At 37.1% G+C, this 17,760-nt stretch overlaps 1 protein-coding gene across 4 annotated transcripts in view; it reads right to left on the bottom strand.

Annotated features, from left to right (window-relative positions):
• Positions 1-424: 424 nt before the first annotated feature.
• LOC128868366 (locomotion-related protein Hikaru genki) overlaps positions 425-17,760 on the bottom strand; it is a 54,909-nt gene continuing 37,573 nt past the window's right edge. For 2 of the 4 annotated variants that reach the window (XM_054110373.1, XM_054110375.1), the window contains exons 5-10: positions 15,766-15,863; positions 14,948-15,022; positions 12,018-12,354; positions 11,405-11,887; positions 8,293-8,475; positions 425-7,526 (exon numbers count right to left, since the gene is read on the bottom strand). In XM_054110373.1, coding sequence (XP_053966348.1) covers positions 7,315-7,526; positions 8,293-8,475; positions 11,405-11,887; positions 12,018-12,354; positions 14,948-15,022; positions 15,766-15,863 — 1,388 coding nt within the window. In that variant the 3' untranslated portion in view covers positions 425-7,314. Of the gene's footprint in view, positions 8,476-11,404; positions 11,888-12,017; positions 12,355-14,947; positions 15,023-15,765; positions 15,864-17,760 lie in introns of all 4 variants that reach the window. The other 2 variants (XM_054110376.1, XM_054110377.1) reach the window with 2 other exon arrangements.

The following is a 17,760-nucleotide window of genomic DNA, read 5'->3' as shown; positions in this document are numbered from 1 at the left end:
TTTTGTTGAATGTAAATTTCAACAATTTGGGAGCGCTCGCGTGGCTTGTACTGTTCCAACGCGGTATGTTATTAAGCGATCTGACATCTTTGTCAAAAAATACAAATACTAGGTGGCACACAAGCAACGAAACCATTGATCTTTCACGGGAATAACACCTTTTATTGGAAAACCCTATAATAACCACAGCAAAGAAGTCAATACCTCTCCCTGAGGGGTTCCCATGTTGACAGAGCGTTTTACCGTGCTGCTGTCTACCTCAGCGATGATTATTCTAGTTTTTAACATGTTCTCTATCCATTTGTTGAGTCCTATGTCTGTGCCTAAAATAGGAACGTTATCAGTACTTACTCTCTTACTTTCCTTTTCACCACCGCCATTGGTTGTGCATTGCGTTGAAATGAAACACGCGAACGATTCTCCTTTCACTTTCCTCAGATATGCACTTTATTTTCAATATGTATGCGTTTCTTTATAATTCATTTTGTCTTTCACTTACAATACAATTATTAAATCTTTTTAAATATTTGCCTTTAAATGATCACAAACTTTTACAATATTTCGCCACATTCGCTTACATTTCGCTAATTTTCACTTACGTCTACATTTGTCTTAAATTTACGTTACACACTTTTTGCTGCTCCATTTAACTGGTATTTATATATTTATTTATATATATATTTGTATTTTTATATATATATATTTATATTTTCATATGTATTTAGTACTTTTTGATATTTGAGAAAAAGTAAAACATACTAATTCGTGCCGATACAAATCTAAATATTTTAATATTGGTAATAATATTGGAAGTATGCAGCCTACTTACGAACACTGGAAAGCAACGCTAGGAAGTTGTGTTTTCTTTACATACATCCGTAATGATAATAATACTTTTAATTGCATGCTTGAGTTGTATTTGTTAAGAGCAAGTAATTAATTGGTAGTAAATGGAGTTTTTGCAATTCGCAATGCAATAAATATTTATGTAGTAGAGTATTTAAGTGTGGGCAAAATATTATATATGCGAGTATGCATTCGGTAAATGCGGTCACATTTTAATTGATTTCAAGTGCGATTTTCTTCTTCTTCGTTTTACAAACGGAAGTTATATTTACAAGTGGCTTTTAAAAGGATTTAACTTTTTTTTATTTTAATGTTTATTAAATTACGCTAAAATAGTAAAGCAAATAATGTTTGAAGTATTTAGAAATTAATATTTGAAGTGTTGGAAATTGCTGAAATTGTTGAAAGATTTGCCAAGATTGTTGCAACAATTTTGAATGTGTAACAGAACGCTTCCATTGCGGCTTACTTTTGGGTTTGCTGCCGCTAGCCATGCTTAAGGGGTTATATACAGTTAGAATTTTCAAAACATCGATTTTTTTTATATTTTTTTTGTTTCTTAATGCACATATATTTAAGAAAACACATAGAAAATTTAATATCGTTCCGGTGAATATTTTCGAAGTTACACGCAAATTTGTAAAGGAGTTTTACTCAAAATGGTGTTTTCAAAGTCGGTGACCAGTATTACTCGAAAACGGCTAAACCGATTAGTCTCAAATTTTAACACGAGCTTTTGAAATATATTTTTTAGTAATCAAACGAAGATTTTTTCTCACCGATAAATATTTTCTTTTTTTTTATTTTAGTGAAAAATCAATTTTTTGTTTTGAGAAACCGCCATTTTCAAAAAAAATTAATTATTAGATTCAACATTACTGTAACGAAATCTCTTTGGTTTTTTAGTTTCAGAGTTGGTTTTTTAGTTACTGGCCACCGAAAAACGTCTTGTTTGAGAGGAGCTTCCGGAGATCAGCTGTAGCTCCTTTCCAAATAAATATTTTTACTAGTATTAAGTCTTAAAATACAGTTAAAAGATAACATAAGAAGTGCACACATTTGTAGATCAATAAATTTAAAAGTTTTGTCAGAAAAATTCTGCAAAATTCGTTTTTTTCGGCCTTCTAACTGTATATAACCGCTTAAGCCCAAACATCAGCCAAAACACTGGTCAAATCCGATATAAATAACATAACCCAAACCCATTTCGAATCTATTTTTCACAGCGTTTTTGTGTTGGGGTTGCATGCATTTTAATATTGAATGGTGTCAATAGACTTCATTGATGTGATTTTTTATATTTTTCAATTGCATTCTTATCGAAATATGACAACAATGCTTTGCAGCTTTTCAATATAGAGCCAATTTGATTGGCTGTCGGCGTCTAAAGCTGCAATTAGTGGTGCCGTAGCCATAAGAGGTTAGGGGTAGGTAGGTAAAATGGCAAGAGTGCTACAGGCACACTTCAAGTAGCACTTACGTGCCGTTTTGATACCATAATTTGGGGTAGTCAAAATTGGATTTGTTTTTGCATATTCTTAAAGTATAATATCTCAAAAATATTGTGTGAAAATTTGAAGTGAATTCGACAAATACTTTTCGAGTTATTCAGCAATTAACAAAGAGCGCTCGGGCGCTCCGGAGCGTTCGAGAGCAAGCAGCTAGCAACAGCTGCAAGCAACCGACTTCTCGCTAACGATAACACTCGAGAAGATAGAAAGCTACGTAGGCAACAGTAAATCGATATTTTGGAAGCTGCTGTGACAGCTGAAGAACTTTTATATGGCCCAGGACTAGAAGACGCAGTGTGAGTAATTAAAGAATTGGTATAACTACATAAATCGATAGCAAAACTTTAAATGCGTTTTTCTCAAAACCATGTTTATACTGCTTTTAAAAATAATTCGTGCCTGATTCAAGGACATTTTTTTCAAAAATTTAGATTTTTTTTAACAATTAATATAGTTGTCGGTTTTTTCTCGAAAATCTGAAAAATGTATCCTGAGGCCGCCATATTGTTAATTTTGAAAAAAAAGCTTCGATCAGGCACAAGATTATCTATTAATAAAACTAAGTTCTCTTGTCCGATTGATTTTGGATGAACCTCCAGGGACTTGTGATGATCACCGCAAAGGACTTCTGGAGAAACGGGCTCCAAACAAACAGCGATAACTTTTACAATTATTAATTTTTTTTTTTGAAATGTTGCTAAAGTCAAGTCGAAATATGATGTAATAATGCTATCTTTTTATTTTTGTAAAATAAAGCAATTGACTAGCAAAAAAAAAAAAAATTATTAAAAATCATAATTTTTTCGTGTCTCTGACTACCCCTAACCAAATAACGCCACAGCCGTCATCGTAATCATAGCCGCAACATTACAGCATTTGTCGATTACTCATTCCGCAACCATAAACAGCTGATATTAAAGTAGAATTAATAACAATTTTTGTCATAAAACATGAACAATTTGCCACTAAGTCAATTAATTTTTCGTCGTGCATTTCTCATATTCACATTTTTTAACGCAAATATCACAACAAACTGGCACTGAGTAGAAAGGGAGTTCCCGCCAAGATAATCCGCCTCATTAAAGGCCTCTACGAAAACTCCGAACAGGCACTGCTTCACAAAGGCGATATCAGCGATCCATTCACTACCAACGCAGGCGTAAGGCAAGGTTGTCCCCTGTCGCCCCCTTCTCTTCCCCATCGTCCTTGATGACGTCATGAGTCAACTGACCCTGCAAAAACAGGCATCCTATGGAGTTTCACCAGACATCTTGAGGATCTGGACTTCGCCGACGACATCTGCCTCCTCTCTCACAAACTCACTGATTTGCCAGCGAAGGCGGACAGACTAGTAACGCTGGCACGCACTATCGGACTGGAGGTCAACATCGCCAAGAGCAAGGCCATGAGAGTTAACCACAATAACGCAAGGCAGATATTGGTTGACAGATGCCCGATGGAATTCGTTGAAAGTTTCTGCTACCTTGGCTGCATCATCACGGCAGATGGTGGAGTAGGTGAAGATGTCAACTGCAGGCTAAACAAAGCCATGTCAACTGTAAGCTAAACAAGCTAAAGGGCGGCATTCGGGCGAATGCATACAGTATGGGGGAGGCGCACAAAACTACGAATATTCGGCGCATGCGTGAAGTCCGTATTGTTGTACGCAAGCGAAACAGATATAGTCTCCAACACCATCAGACAAAGGCTACAATCCTTCATCAACAAATGCCACGGCATCATTTGCAGAATATTCTGGCTAAACACCATCAGTAACGACGCACTATGGAGATTAACGAATGAGGAAACCATCCTTAGGTAAATCCAATGCAGAAAGTGGCAATGCATAAGTCACACGTTGAGAATAGCATCACGAGAATGGCACTGGACTGGATGCCGCAAGGGAGCAGAGGTGCGGCTCGGCCCAAAATAACTTGGAGAAGGTCGATGTTGCGCGAGCTAGCAGATGCCGAAATCATATGGGACGGTGCAAAAACAACAGCCGAGAACCATGTACGATGGAACGGTCTTGTCGAGACCCTATGCTTCCGAGAGGAGTGAACACGGAAAGAAAAATAAGTTGCTGTTGCATTATTGATGAAACTACCTATTTTATATTACAACTCGATGAAATCCAAGAAACGTTCACCAAATTGAAAAATAGGAGAGCTCCAGGAATTGACAGCATTAACAATGAGCTAATCACATTTGGAGGAGCTCCATCTGCGAAGAAACACGTAAGCTGTTCTGCATAATACTCGACACATCGACAATACCAGATGTATCGAGAAACATTATAGCTATCCCAGTATTCTAAAAAGAAGGTAAAAAAGTGCCAAATAACTATAGAGGAAAAAAAGTCACAACAATTTCTTGAACGCCCTCTGCCTTAATGTACATGCATTATGGAAGTCCATCGTAGAAAATGCCTAATTTCGTAGCCCAATTCTTAAATTTCCTATCACTGGAAATTTAGAGTAAAATCTAAAGCAAGACCTTGGAAAGAAATAATTAGTAATTTAAAATTATTATGAAATTTTCTGACACAATCACATATGCGTGTATTTTTTTAGTATGCGTTTCGTATGCGATTATAAGAAAGCTGGCAGCGCAGCACAAATATTACACTACCTGCTATAAGTATATTTATTATACACGCGCGCCCATGTAGCTGCGAGTATTATAATTCTATTCTCAAACTATTATTTTTGCAAATATTTGTTCTTATCTGTTTTTATGCGATTCAATAAGTTGTAAATATATCAATTAATCGGTTTTGTTATTTATATTTTTGCATTTATTTTCTTTTTTTATTTTCACTTACATTTTTTTCTTTGCAATTTCAACAACGCTTATTCTAGTAAATATTGGATTCTTTTTATAATGGAGCATTAAATCGTTTTTCTGCTAGATTTAACATTATTTCCCTCGCCCTCATCGTAATTTGCTGCCCTGTGCGTTCCAGTGCAATTTAATATACATACATACAGACATGAAAGATTTGATTTAATTTGATTCAGTTAACACGCGCACTGAAATTTAATTGCTTTTAATTGGTCATTCGACACAAATACTTGACTTACAGAAGCTAGTCGTGTTCAATTCTTACATATAAGTATAACTTTATACAATTCGATAATTTTCTTTTTCTTTGTAAGGATTTTTTTTCAACAATTTTTCCTCCCCTGCAGGAAAGAAATGAGGTTCAGAATTGGTAGTTTACGAATTTTTAGCCAGCTGATAGCAAGCCATTGCAAAAAATAAAAATTTTCAACTGATTTTTAAAACTAGACTCTTAGACGTTTGGACAGCTACTAGGAAAAATACGCTTCGAGATTTTTAATATGCCGCAAAAATGCGCATTTAACCGAAATTTTGAAATTTAACAAAATAATTGACGAAAGCCGTAACGAAATTTCGTGCCAGTGAAGGTTCGAAAACAGTTTTTATCGAATTCCATAAAATATCAGTCGAATTTAATGATTAAACCTTGCACATTCGAAGAATTTGTAGCAAAATTTAAAGGTTTTGTGAAAAGTCAGATATGAATTCACAAATTCGAGAAAAATTCGATCGATTTAGTAACGAAAGTTCGAAATTTGTGCTAAAAGTGATTGATAATTTAAAAACTTAGGCATTTATGAGAAATTCGAAAAGACTCAACCGAATCTGTAAAGGAAGTTCGTTACTTTAATAGAAAAAAATATCTGAATTTATGCTAAAAGTTATCGATAATTAAAAAAAATCAGACACTTATTAGAATTTCGAAAGAACTCAACCAAATCTGTAACGAAAATTCGTTATTTTAATATAAAAAAATATGCCGAATTTATGCTAAAAGTGATCGATAATTTAAAAAATCAGGCATTTATGAGAAATTCGAAAAGACTCAACGGGATCTGTAACGAAAGTTCGTTACTTCAATACAAAAGAAATTTGAATGTATGCTAAAAGTGTTCTTTACAAAAAAAGAGTGCTAAAAGTTCTTTTAAAAATCAGATATTTATGAGAAGTTTGAAAGGACTTTACCGAAAATGTAACGAAAGTTCGTTACTTAATATACAAAAAATCAGAATTTGAGCTAAAAATTATATATTGTGAAGAAAGCCGACAGTTCATAAAAACTAAAAAAAAATTTTACCGAATTAACCACCGAAGCCTGAAATTGACCGAACTTTTACCGAATTTTACAAATCTAACCGAAAAAGTATACAAATTTAAAAAAAAATCAATCCAATTTGTAATGAAAGCTCGTTTCTTTGATAAAAGAAATGCACCAACGTGTGCCAAAAGTCTTACATATTTTTCGAAATTTGATATTTTCATAAAAAAAAAAACAAAAAAGCATCAATTAAAAAAAAACAACCGAATTTTTAACGTTAGTTCGGCTTAATTCCTGCGCTGCCAGAGCTAGAAATCCTCATTAGTTAAGAATTTTAATTTTAATCTAATTTTTGTATGAATAAATCCTTGTTTTTTTTAATAGACTTTAATTAATTTTATTTCCTGCAGGAGAAATATATATTTTTAGGCTTTTAATGTATTTGAATAGGTTAGTGTATATGCGTGAAGAGTGTATAAGTGCATGTGTAGCTGTAAGTATATCTTGTATATATGTGTGTGGGTGTGTGTGTGCATCGTATTTGTACCCCAACCATTCTCCTTAACGTACACTACTACTACATAATACGATATATGTGCTTGTGTGCGCTGTTGTTTGTTTTTGTTCATCAACATTTTAATTTTTGTTTCTATTTTCATTCAGCTCTTTGATTTTATGATCAAATTCGTTTATTGTTGCTGTTGTTGTGACTGTCGCTCTCTCTCTCTCTCTCTGTCGTAACTCTGCATTAAGTTTATGCTGCTAATACCGTAGCTGTGCTTGTTTGTAGTCGTGTTGTAGTTGTATGGACTCATCAGATGATTCCGGAATCATCATGTCCGCCATTTTGATTAGCTACACTTCCTCATAGCTGCGACACTTGGGCACCGGACCGGACCAATTTCCATCCGGTTGACATTTCGGACGTTCTGGTGGGCCATTCTCGCTGTACTGCACAAAACCAGGCCGACACTGGACACTCAGGTAATCACCAGAATCGTAATTGAATTTCAGTGGGGCTATTAAACCATTTGGTGGATCCCCGGGGTAGGGGCATTGTGATTTGCCTACAAAGCGAGTGCACCCGGCAGATGATAGACGACGGACGACGCCAATGACAGGGAAGGTAAAGTAAAAAGAGATACGATAGATAGGTACAAATGTGGATGAGGTTGATTGCTACATACATACATACATAATGATGCTGATGATGAGTTTCAATATTAGACAAACGTAAATAGAAATGCACGTGCATATGCACAAACATATTTTAAATTACTTTCTATTAAGCTTACAATTTCTCTCATTTGCGTATTTAGTTGTATATTGATTGATTAGCTGTTTAACACTTAAATTATTGTGAAGTAAATGTATTTTGGAAATTTAAATTGCCAATTTGTAATTCGTCAATTTCTGTTTTCGTGCTTTTTTTGCCGTTGCGCCAATCCTATTTGTGACAACACTTTGGGCCACTGAGTTTTACTTGAACATTTTTGCGCCAGCCCATAGCTTTTTTTGTGCTTTTGCCTTTTTACTTCTGCCAATTATTTTCAACACATATACATACACACACACACACGCACACACAACGCCAGCATTGCTTTGCATGTGTACTTTAAGGCTAATGGATAGGTATGTGGGTGTGTGTGTGCGTGTATGCGTATGGGTGGTTGTGTGAGTGTGGGCCTCTGCGCGACTTTTACAATTTCAATTTAATACCAATACCAACAAGCTACTTTGGTGTGGTTGTTGTTGTTGTTATTCTTTAATTTTCTCTTATATGCTTTGCTTATAATTTTCCTTTTTTTTACTTTTTACTTTGGTATTACTTACAATATGGCGGCGGATGCGACCAGAGTCCAGTCTCTGTGCAAATGATGCTTGGCTCGCCCACAAGCGTATGCCCCTCGTTGCAGCTGAATGTGACCAATGCGCCCACAGTGAGACGGCGCTGATTTAAATTGGTACCGCCGATGCGTCCATTTAGCGGCGCCACCGGCGTCGAACATTGGATGGCTGTTGCGTTATAAATTTTGCATGCGCGTGATTTTTCAGTTTGATGGGGTTGATGATGTGGGATTGACGAGTGCAAGGCGAAAAAGCAAGGCGAGAAGAAAGAGAGCAGATGACGATGATGCAGTGAAATATGTTGCAATTCGAAAACAGAAAATATGTAAATGTAACAGTGAGGGGAAAACTATGTATGTAGCATACGTATACACTTGTGGCGAACTGAAGAACAAAAAAAATAAAATAAAAATAAATAATAAAAAAGTATCACACGATTAAATAAAACACTGAACAAAAAAGTAACTTAACGCACACAAAAATTAAAAAAAAATATATCAACAAAAAAAAGTAAATAAAAATTGGAGAATATTAAACTACTGGAATATTAAACTCTTCGCGTAAAGTGAAAATGTGGTACGAGAAAAATGGTTTTTGCCGCCTTCCAACTTTCAACACTGCTGACGATGACGCTAGTCATTTTTTGCCACACAGCACAGCACTGCTCGCCTGTTGCCTGTTTGAGTTGTCAATAAAGAATTCAATTATTCCCGTACTTCACATGATGCTGACAACGCCAACAGCAGTCTCTCTCTCGCTGCAGCAACAGTTTTTGCTTTCTCGCTGACGCTGTTGGTTGTGTCGGTGAGTTATCAGTGCAGTGATCCTACGTTGTTATACGCGTGTGTGTGTTCGCATTCAATTGTCGTTGTCAGTGACTCGCTGATTTCCGTTCTCTCTACTCATGTATATGGGATACCATCTCGGGCAGTTGTGAATTATTTAAATAAGTATAGGTATACGGTTAAACAAGATCTCAAATGTTCGGTTATTATATTCCTCTACATAGACGTTACTCTACGAAACTATTCTAAAAAAATTGTTTAGACTACACGAGGTGTTAAAAAAAAAACATAATAATAATAATCGACGACACGAATGGTCGGATTTGAGGTTGAAAAATAGTTTTTGAAGTGAAACTAAAAAAAGTGAAGTGAAAAAAACATAATAATAATAATTGACGACACGAATGGTCGGATTTGAGGTTGAAAAATAGTTTTTGAAGTGAAACTTCTTAGGCGTCGATGGACGAGCGAGAATGGAGAGTAAAATTTCAAGGCCATGCAACGTTTTGGGCATTTTCGTTCCGCGAGAGAGAAAGAAGATATAACGTAGAGGAAAATGAGAGAGAGAGCTATACCCTATATATATCTTAGATACACTTTAGGTTATTTTCCTGAGTTTTTCCATGTGGCTGCTAATTTCTAGTGAAAAATAACACTACCTACTTTTTGGCGCTTGTTCGTTGGTGCAAACCTATAGGAAATATATTTTGGTGCTACTTTTTGGCGTTATATTTCCTTGGTGCCTACTGTTTGGGGCGTGTTTTGGTCCCAATTTTTGTGGCGTTTTTTTTTTTTTGGTGCCTACTTTTTGGCGCTTATTTCCGTTTCCTGGCTAGTGCTTGTGCTATCCATTCCGGCGTCGAATTTATTGGCATTGCCTTACGGTAATTTGTGCCGTTGCTGCGGTCCTGGAATCGCTGCGTTTGTGCGGGTAATAAACGCTCGGAGCAGCGCGTTGTTGCCACGGTTTGTGTCCGGCGTTTACCTACACCGGTCGACCCTTCTCCGTTTTTTGTAAATTTTGTCTATTTGTATTCTCTGCAAATGTTGTGAATTTATTTAGATACATATTCTTTCTCTCTCTCACGTTCTCTCTAGGGTCTCTCCCTTTTTCTTTGTCTGCCCGTAAAGTTTACTTCTGTTATGTGTACTATACTACACGCACTTTTTTTCTTTTGGTGGTAAATGCTAACTAAGTCATATCTATTTTAGAAACAAAAATTAGTGCCAATAGAATGAGATTACACCAATATAATATAGTTAACCCTCCGTCGGACTCTTTTTTTAAAAACTTCGGTTGGACCCCGGGTTTGGCATTTTTTACTCTGTTCGAGGATCCTTTTAAAAAAGTTATTATCCATAAATCGATAGAAAATTATATTTTAAGAAACTATTATACCTGGAAGCTCAAGCCTTTAGCTTTAATAGAAATAAGTTAAATTCAAGTCCAAGATTTTTCTGCCCAGAACCGGGTGTCCAACGGAGGGTTAAAGAAATTTATTTTTATTTTTATATATTTTTCATTTTTTTATAAAATCTATTTCTTCGCAAACACTTTGGAGTCTTCCTTACACCGTCATCATTTGCTTGGGAATGTGGATTTAATGAATATCTCTCCCAGGAGCCTTCACTTTCTGACTGCTGAAGATCGTTGCAGGGAATTTAGGCGCTTAGGAGCCTAGGCTTTTTTCGCGAACTGACTATAGCAAGAATGTGGCCTTATATTCCACATTGGAGCTCTGGGAATTTATGATGTTTAAGATGATAACTTTGTCAAGAAGATTATTTCATCTGTGTAAATAATTTTATTCCTGCTGTCTTGGCAAAGATATTTGCTATTTTTATGAATATTAAGTCAAAGAATTGTAAACACAAGTCCGTTTCGAGTGACCAGATGTTCAGTTCTTTTAATCCTTGCACCTTTCGCGATCAAACGGGCACGACTTAGAGTAAAACAACCTCATTAAGGGGCTGGTTATAGAACAAATCCTATTTCTTTATGAGCTTTGTTCGTATTGTTTTCCACTATTTTTGGATATCTACTAAATAAATGCTTTTAAAACGCTCGCCTCGGTTATGTATTCTTAAGAATTTTCTAATTGCACTACCCTCTCTCCGCCTTTCCTACAATTTCATGGTTTTGGCACACATCACACATTTGGTATTTAACTTGGCGCTTCTTTGGTGGAATAAACGAAAGCGAAATTAAATAACGCAAAATATATATTAATTTGAAAGAATTTGTTCACATACCTTTTTGAATGTGTTAAAAAATTGGATGCTTCACAGTACAGATGCTTACAATTACTCACCTTTGCAACGCGGTACTGGGCCACTCCACACGCCCGTCGGCTCACAGTCCAGTCTCGGCGGGCCGGTCAGCTTGAAGCCCCACTGGCATTTGAACATCGCCCGCCCCCACGCCGACGTATTCAGCTCCACCAAACTCAAATGCGGATCGTCCAACGCCAAACGGGGACACTGCACAGCCTGACAAGTGGGCGGCGGCGATGACCAATTACCCGAGGCTAAGCAGGTTGCATTCGCAACACCATCGATGCGATAACCTGGAGGGCAGCGGTACATGGCGCGCTGTCCGAGTTTATTACCCTCCAAGCGTAGCGTGAGCGGCGACACCGGTTCTGGTAGCTGCGGACATGTCGAGGTGGCCACAACGATTGCAATGCTATTGGTCAGGCCGCGTGGTGAAGTGCATGTAAACGTGCCCGAATCACTGTTTTGTATGTCCTTGATTGTCAAGCGGTAACGTAGGTTTTTATCCTCGTGTGACCAACCTTAAATTACAAAAAAAAAACGAAACAGGGAGAAGGAATAAGAAAAGTGATTAGAACAAATCTATTTGGAGCACAAACATAGTGAGAAATGAGATGCTATGCATGTAAAAGCAGAAATTATTGTACCTACCTGTTGGATATTGCATGTACCAGCTGGTCCATGTCCACTCAGGTATACCACGCACGCGTGGATACATGCAATCGAGAAGAATTGAGCTCTGCGGCAGTACTGCCAAAACGCCTGATGGTTCAAACGCACCGGAGCCATTAAATACTTTGATGCGAATGGAGGGCGCGCTATCGTCGGAGAAATTGGTCAGTAAGGTGGTGGGCACACAAGAGGGCATACGCGGTGCCCATAAGCCGTTCGAGCAAAGCACGCGAGACTCGCCAAGCAGCTTGTACATGCCTAGATCTTTGCAGCGTGCCTGCAATGAGTGTCCATGTGGCAAGTCCCAGCCGACATTCTGAGAGTTGCGAACGGATGGACAAATTTCATATTGTTTTTTTTTTTATATAGGGTGATACGTAAAATATTTTGTAGAATAAAATATTCACGTTTGATTATGCATTTAAAAAGCAAAAATATTATCAGGCGCAGACAGATAGAGAGAAATAGAGATAGAGAGATGAACAGAAAGACACAAGCAAAATTACAAATTACCAAGAGCAAGACGTAATGGCATACATACAAGACAGTGTGAAGAGTGAAAGAGATTGGCTGAGTAGGTGTGAGAGAAAGACATTTTCGGTAGTTGTGTGTCTGTGTTTTGTGTTTACTTGTGAAGGCACTTACTGGGCGAATTTCATTGTAAAGTTGTGAAAGTTTAATTGTGGTCATACGAGAACAGGGTATTTTTGTGTATAAATCAGCCGTTGGCAAATAAGGACATTTAAATTTATAACGTGCGAGTGTCGTATAACAACAGAAGGTTTCTTCGCTTCGCCAACTGTTAGCAAGTGGCGAATAGGTGAAGCAACAGGTATAAAAAACATACGAGTTGGTAGCACTGGAAAGTATCTACCAAAAATTACATTTGTCTGGATTCACTTAATAAGGATTAGTCAGACCGCATTCACATAAGGAAGCATTTGTTGCTTCAACTTGTTGTTGTTGTTATTGTAGCAGTATAAACAATCCTCATTCATATACTGGGAATGTTACTGAAGTGACAGTCCTTGACCGGATATAAATCCGAGTAGTTCGGTTGCGTAGAACTGACTGTCGTGGGAACGGTTGCTTCAACTCGTTAGTGCCGCTTTACACAGGGAAACATTTGTTCGTGGAGGAAGGACGGACGGGGAAAAGAGAGAGGATTTTGTATTCCGTACTGGTGACACGCTGTGTGCTTCTTGTTCGTACTGTCAAACTTAAAGTTGACGGCAAAACAATTTTTGATAGTTGCGTCATTCATTTTCTTCTTTTGTGGGAGGAAATTCTGAGTTCTGTGTTGGTTTACAATCCGATGGAAGAAAGCAATGATTACAAACCTCAGAACGCAGCTTGGAAAATACTCACTTATTTCATGGACTCACAGGGTTATTTTTGCTAGTACAGTAGGTATGATTTAAAAAACTTATGGGACATGTATATGTTGAATTCTGCATTTTCTATTTCCATTTTTAGAAACTTAAGTTAATTTTAATTTAAGTTTTTATAGGTGAATTATTTTTAATTAAATTTTTTTAATGAAGTAAAAAAAAATTACATACTTATATGTATATGTAAATAAAGAAAAAAACAACGTATTTATTATTTAACCAATTCACTTTGCCTTCATCAGTGAAATATTTAACACACTGTAAGCGAACATTTTCCGCTTAACATTGCCATGAACTGCCAATTGCCAAACTAGAAGATCCTAAAGAAATAAACGTTAAAAGCAACGAATGTTGCCGAAAACAATTTTGTCCGTGTGACTGCGAATGAAACATCCGAAGGGATTTTCCAGAGACTGCCTTCCAGATGTCTCTGCGTGTAAATTGGCACTAAGCATTTTTTGCTTCAACTCATTGCTTGTGATACTCGTGCCCTGTCAACACTCAGTGTGTTCTCGTTCTTGTCGATGTTGTTGTTGACTGTGCATTATAAACTAAACAATTGCAAGCAAAGGAACTGCCGTGTATGAATACGACGGGCAACGCCAAAAGAGAATTCGCAATGTTGAAGCAACAAAAGGCTCCCAGCTTTATAAAACATAACCATACCTGCTGGCAGCGAATATTGCTCGATAACTTTGTTGTTGCCTTCACATGCAAATGATTCGTCAAGTGAGCTGAGCACAAATACTGCGTGCAAAGAAGTGGTGAATCGAAGGCTCCCAGTGATCTTGAGAGTTCACTGGATAGGTGATAAAGATTTTATACTCTTTGCTTCTCACTACAATAACATGTGTATGTGTGTGAGAGAGAGAGAGAGAGAGAGAGAGAGTGATGGAAAGAAAAGCCCGCTGAGAGGCAAACTGTGCCAACTACTGATTTAAGTTAAAAATGTGCTTGTTAAGTATGAATAACAGTGAAGAATTTACAGTGAATAATTGTATGCTTGTGAACGATTGTGAATAGGGTCTTAAACAATCTTAGCGATCCCACTTTATGTACAATATAACCAAGCACATAGACTTTGACCTTGAAAAAATTTGTGTTATGTAAGTGTAATGCTTTGTGAATGGCAATAAAGTCAGTACTCGGCTATTCAAGATATTCGTCGAAATGCAAAACTACTTAAGAAAAATATTTTTTCACTACCAAAAGCAAGCATCATCTACTGTGAACCCTCCAACGGCAAGGGATCGACTACTTTTTGTCTGTTCACTACTAAAGTGCTCACTTAATTGTGTCGGCCTTGGCCATTTCCAAACCCAAAGCCGCTCGTCTACAACTAGCGCACAACGCTCACATGAGCATACACGACTCTGATGCATCCATATACATGCATACATACATACTCATACAAGTATACTCAGTGAGTGTCATGGGCGAGTGCGAACGTTAAAGAGTGTGGAATAGGCGATTTATACCGATTGAATGGATGGGTTTTTTTCAAAATTTAAAACTCACAATTTGTGTATTGGAAATAAAAGTCGATTTGGAAGTTCGATTGCGACGTGACCCTCTTATGGACGGTATCGGGGTCTGTAAGAAAGAAAATGAAATAAGACGAAAAAGAAATTTTGGTGCGCGCTCAATACACAAAAATAACGAAGTATACGAAGAAGAGTGGGTGAAATAGTGGCGAATCGTGAATTTAGATATTAGATATGATAAAAAATAGATAAGTAGAACAAGACAGACGAGGCAGAGAGTGAGAGAGAGCGAGAGAGAAAGAGATTGTGAGCGTAAGAAGAGCATTAAGATGAGTGCAAAAATAAGTAAAAAAGATTGAGAGCTTTCAAAACTATTGGCGAAGCATTCAAAGTAACTGAGCTTAAGTTAAAGTTGTGAATAAAAAAAAACATTTCTTATTATAGATGCTGGCGTTCCTCACTTCAAGTGGTAAGTATTTATGTATTATATGTAGTAGTAGAGTATATCCACCTGTCTACAACTGTCTATACAAATCAATATATAAATTCTTGTGAACGTCATTCATTTAATGATATTTTCGATACATTCATGTGTACAGAAGTTTGTGTGTGTATGTGTACGAAATGAGACTTTACACCTCGCTCATCACCTTAGGTATGCATATACCGTTGCAAGATTGAAAATTTGTGAAAGTGCTTAATTTGAATGGAATGTGAGAGTGCCTGAGTGAAAGAGATGTAAAAAAAAGTGTTATAGAAAAGTTTAACATTCCGAGAGATGAAACATATTTGCATAATGCACTTCCATTTGTGTGTGTCTTTTAATATTTGGGAAATTTCCTTTGAACTTACCACTGAAATATTACGATAGCTCAATAGTAAATGCGGTGGAATTCGATTTACATGGCAACTCTTGTATAGGGGCTGAAATTTCACATTTCCATTATCATCTACGGCAATGCAACACAAAATTAGGAAAAATAAATAAAATATTAATAAATTTCTAGATAAATTACAGTTACACAAAATACATATTCAAGTTGAGATAATCAGTCCTACCACAGAATCCACATAATGCAAAATAGAAATAGAATCCATAGCATAAAAAATGTTACGAATTGTGTAAAAAGATACGAGCTGTCGTATGAAAAGTTGGTGCAAAGTCAGAGATGACTGGTTATGCTTAGTTAGGAGCATGTCTTGGAAGAACACACACCAACTTTCAGCCATATCGAGGCATTTCTTCACTTTCGAGGAAGTCAAGTGACTTTCCTTTTCGGAGAGGAACTATGATCAACGCTTAATTAAAGGCAACGAAGAGTGAGTCCCATACTCTCCACTACTCGCTGGACATACGAGCTCATCCCAAACGTCATAGCATGGTTGTTACAAAGTAGATTTGGAGAGGTTGATTTCTACCTAACACACTTGCTGACCGACTGATTGTTTTACTGAGCTGGCAGCTTCACCATATTGCTGCAACTGCCTTGAAGAGCTCAAAGATGCGAAGCATGTTCTATTCTACTGCCCTCGGTAGCGAGCGCGAGAAGGTGCGAGGAGAGAACCCTAGCCTTTCGAGAATGTTTTTTTTAACCGCACGATCAATCGTTTTTCCCAAACGTCTGAAGTGACGGAGAGAAAAAGAAGTGGTCGTTCTCGCGTGATTCGAACCAGAGCAGCCATACGAGTAGAAGCCGTATGAGAAAAAACTAGCAGAAAGCAGAAAATTATGTCCAGGGAAATTAATGTATTGACCAGATCCATGCCAAGACTTATTAGAGATGATCTCCACATGAAAGCCTTCCGTCGCTCAACTGGCCATCTTTCGTCAAGGTGCTCGAAAAAAATTAGACTCGACAGATATAAGCAGCTTCTTCGGTGGCACGCGGTTAACGGCCATGAAAATATTTTCATAGTTGAGAAAATGTCCAATGTTGAAGCAGTTTTTAATAAGCAAAACGGCAAAATCTATGCTAAAACTTTTAAAGATGTAGAGTAGAATGGGGTAAGATAGGTATGGGGGCACAATAGGTAGGTGGGGTTTTCGTCGCACTGTTTTTGCAGAGGTCACTCGTCTTATGTGAATTGAATACGTGGTGGGGAACAACGTTCGCGACTGTCATTTCGGCCGTCACCATTGATTAGTTATCCTAGTTATGGCGTCGTTTATTTTTTTGTGAGCTTTTCTCCGACATAGCATTTTTTTTATTCTACGGTGCAGTGCATTTAATGTATGTAAATATTTGTCAGGTGAGTTTTATTTTACGAAGAAAATAATGCTAAACACGAATAATGTGTTAGTTTTTTGATATTTTTGTTTTTAAAAAAAATATCGACACTAACATAAAACATGTGCTAACATAACATATAGTGCCCACTATAGGTCAGCCGTCTGGGGGCATTATAGGTCACTACTTTTAATTGAATAAAATAAATTTTAATTGTTTTTGCAGCAAAAAGGTGCGTAATTATGTGCGAAAAACGCCGAAACGAAGTGAAGAGGACGTAAAAAACGCAATCGCGGCAGTCCGAGATGGCGCTAGTGTTCGAAGCACTTCAAAAATTATGCGATTCGATCCAGTACTGAAAAAACTTTGCTCATCATGGATAACCACGAATCTCACATGACAATTGCTGGATTAGACTTTTGTAAGAATAATAATATTGAAGTATTAACTCTACCTCCGCACACCAGCCATCGTTTGCAGCCTCTCGATAGAGGAGTATTTGGGCCGCTCAAAACTTATGTTGACCATTCCTGCAAGGCGTGTATGTTAAATCATTCTGGCATTCCTATTACCATCGACCGAATAGCTGAACTGGTAGGTGAACCCTTGTTGAAAGGTG

The sequence above is a fragment of the Anastrepha ludens genome, chromosome 6, assembly GCF_028408465.1.
Source record: "Anastrepha ludens isolate Willacy chromosome 6, idAnaLude1.1, whole genome shotgun sequence".
Classification (NCBI taxonomy): Eukaryota; Metazoa; Arthropoda; class Insecta; order Diptera; family Tephritidae; genus Anastrepha; species Anastrepha ludens.
This window is presented reverse-complemented; position numbering and strand designations above follow the sequence as displayed.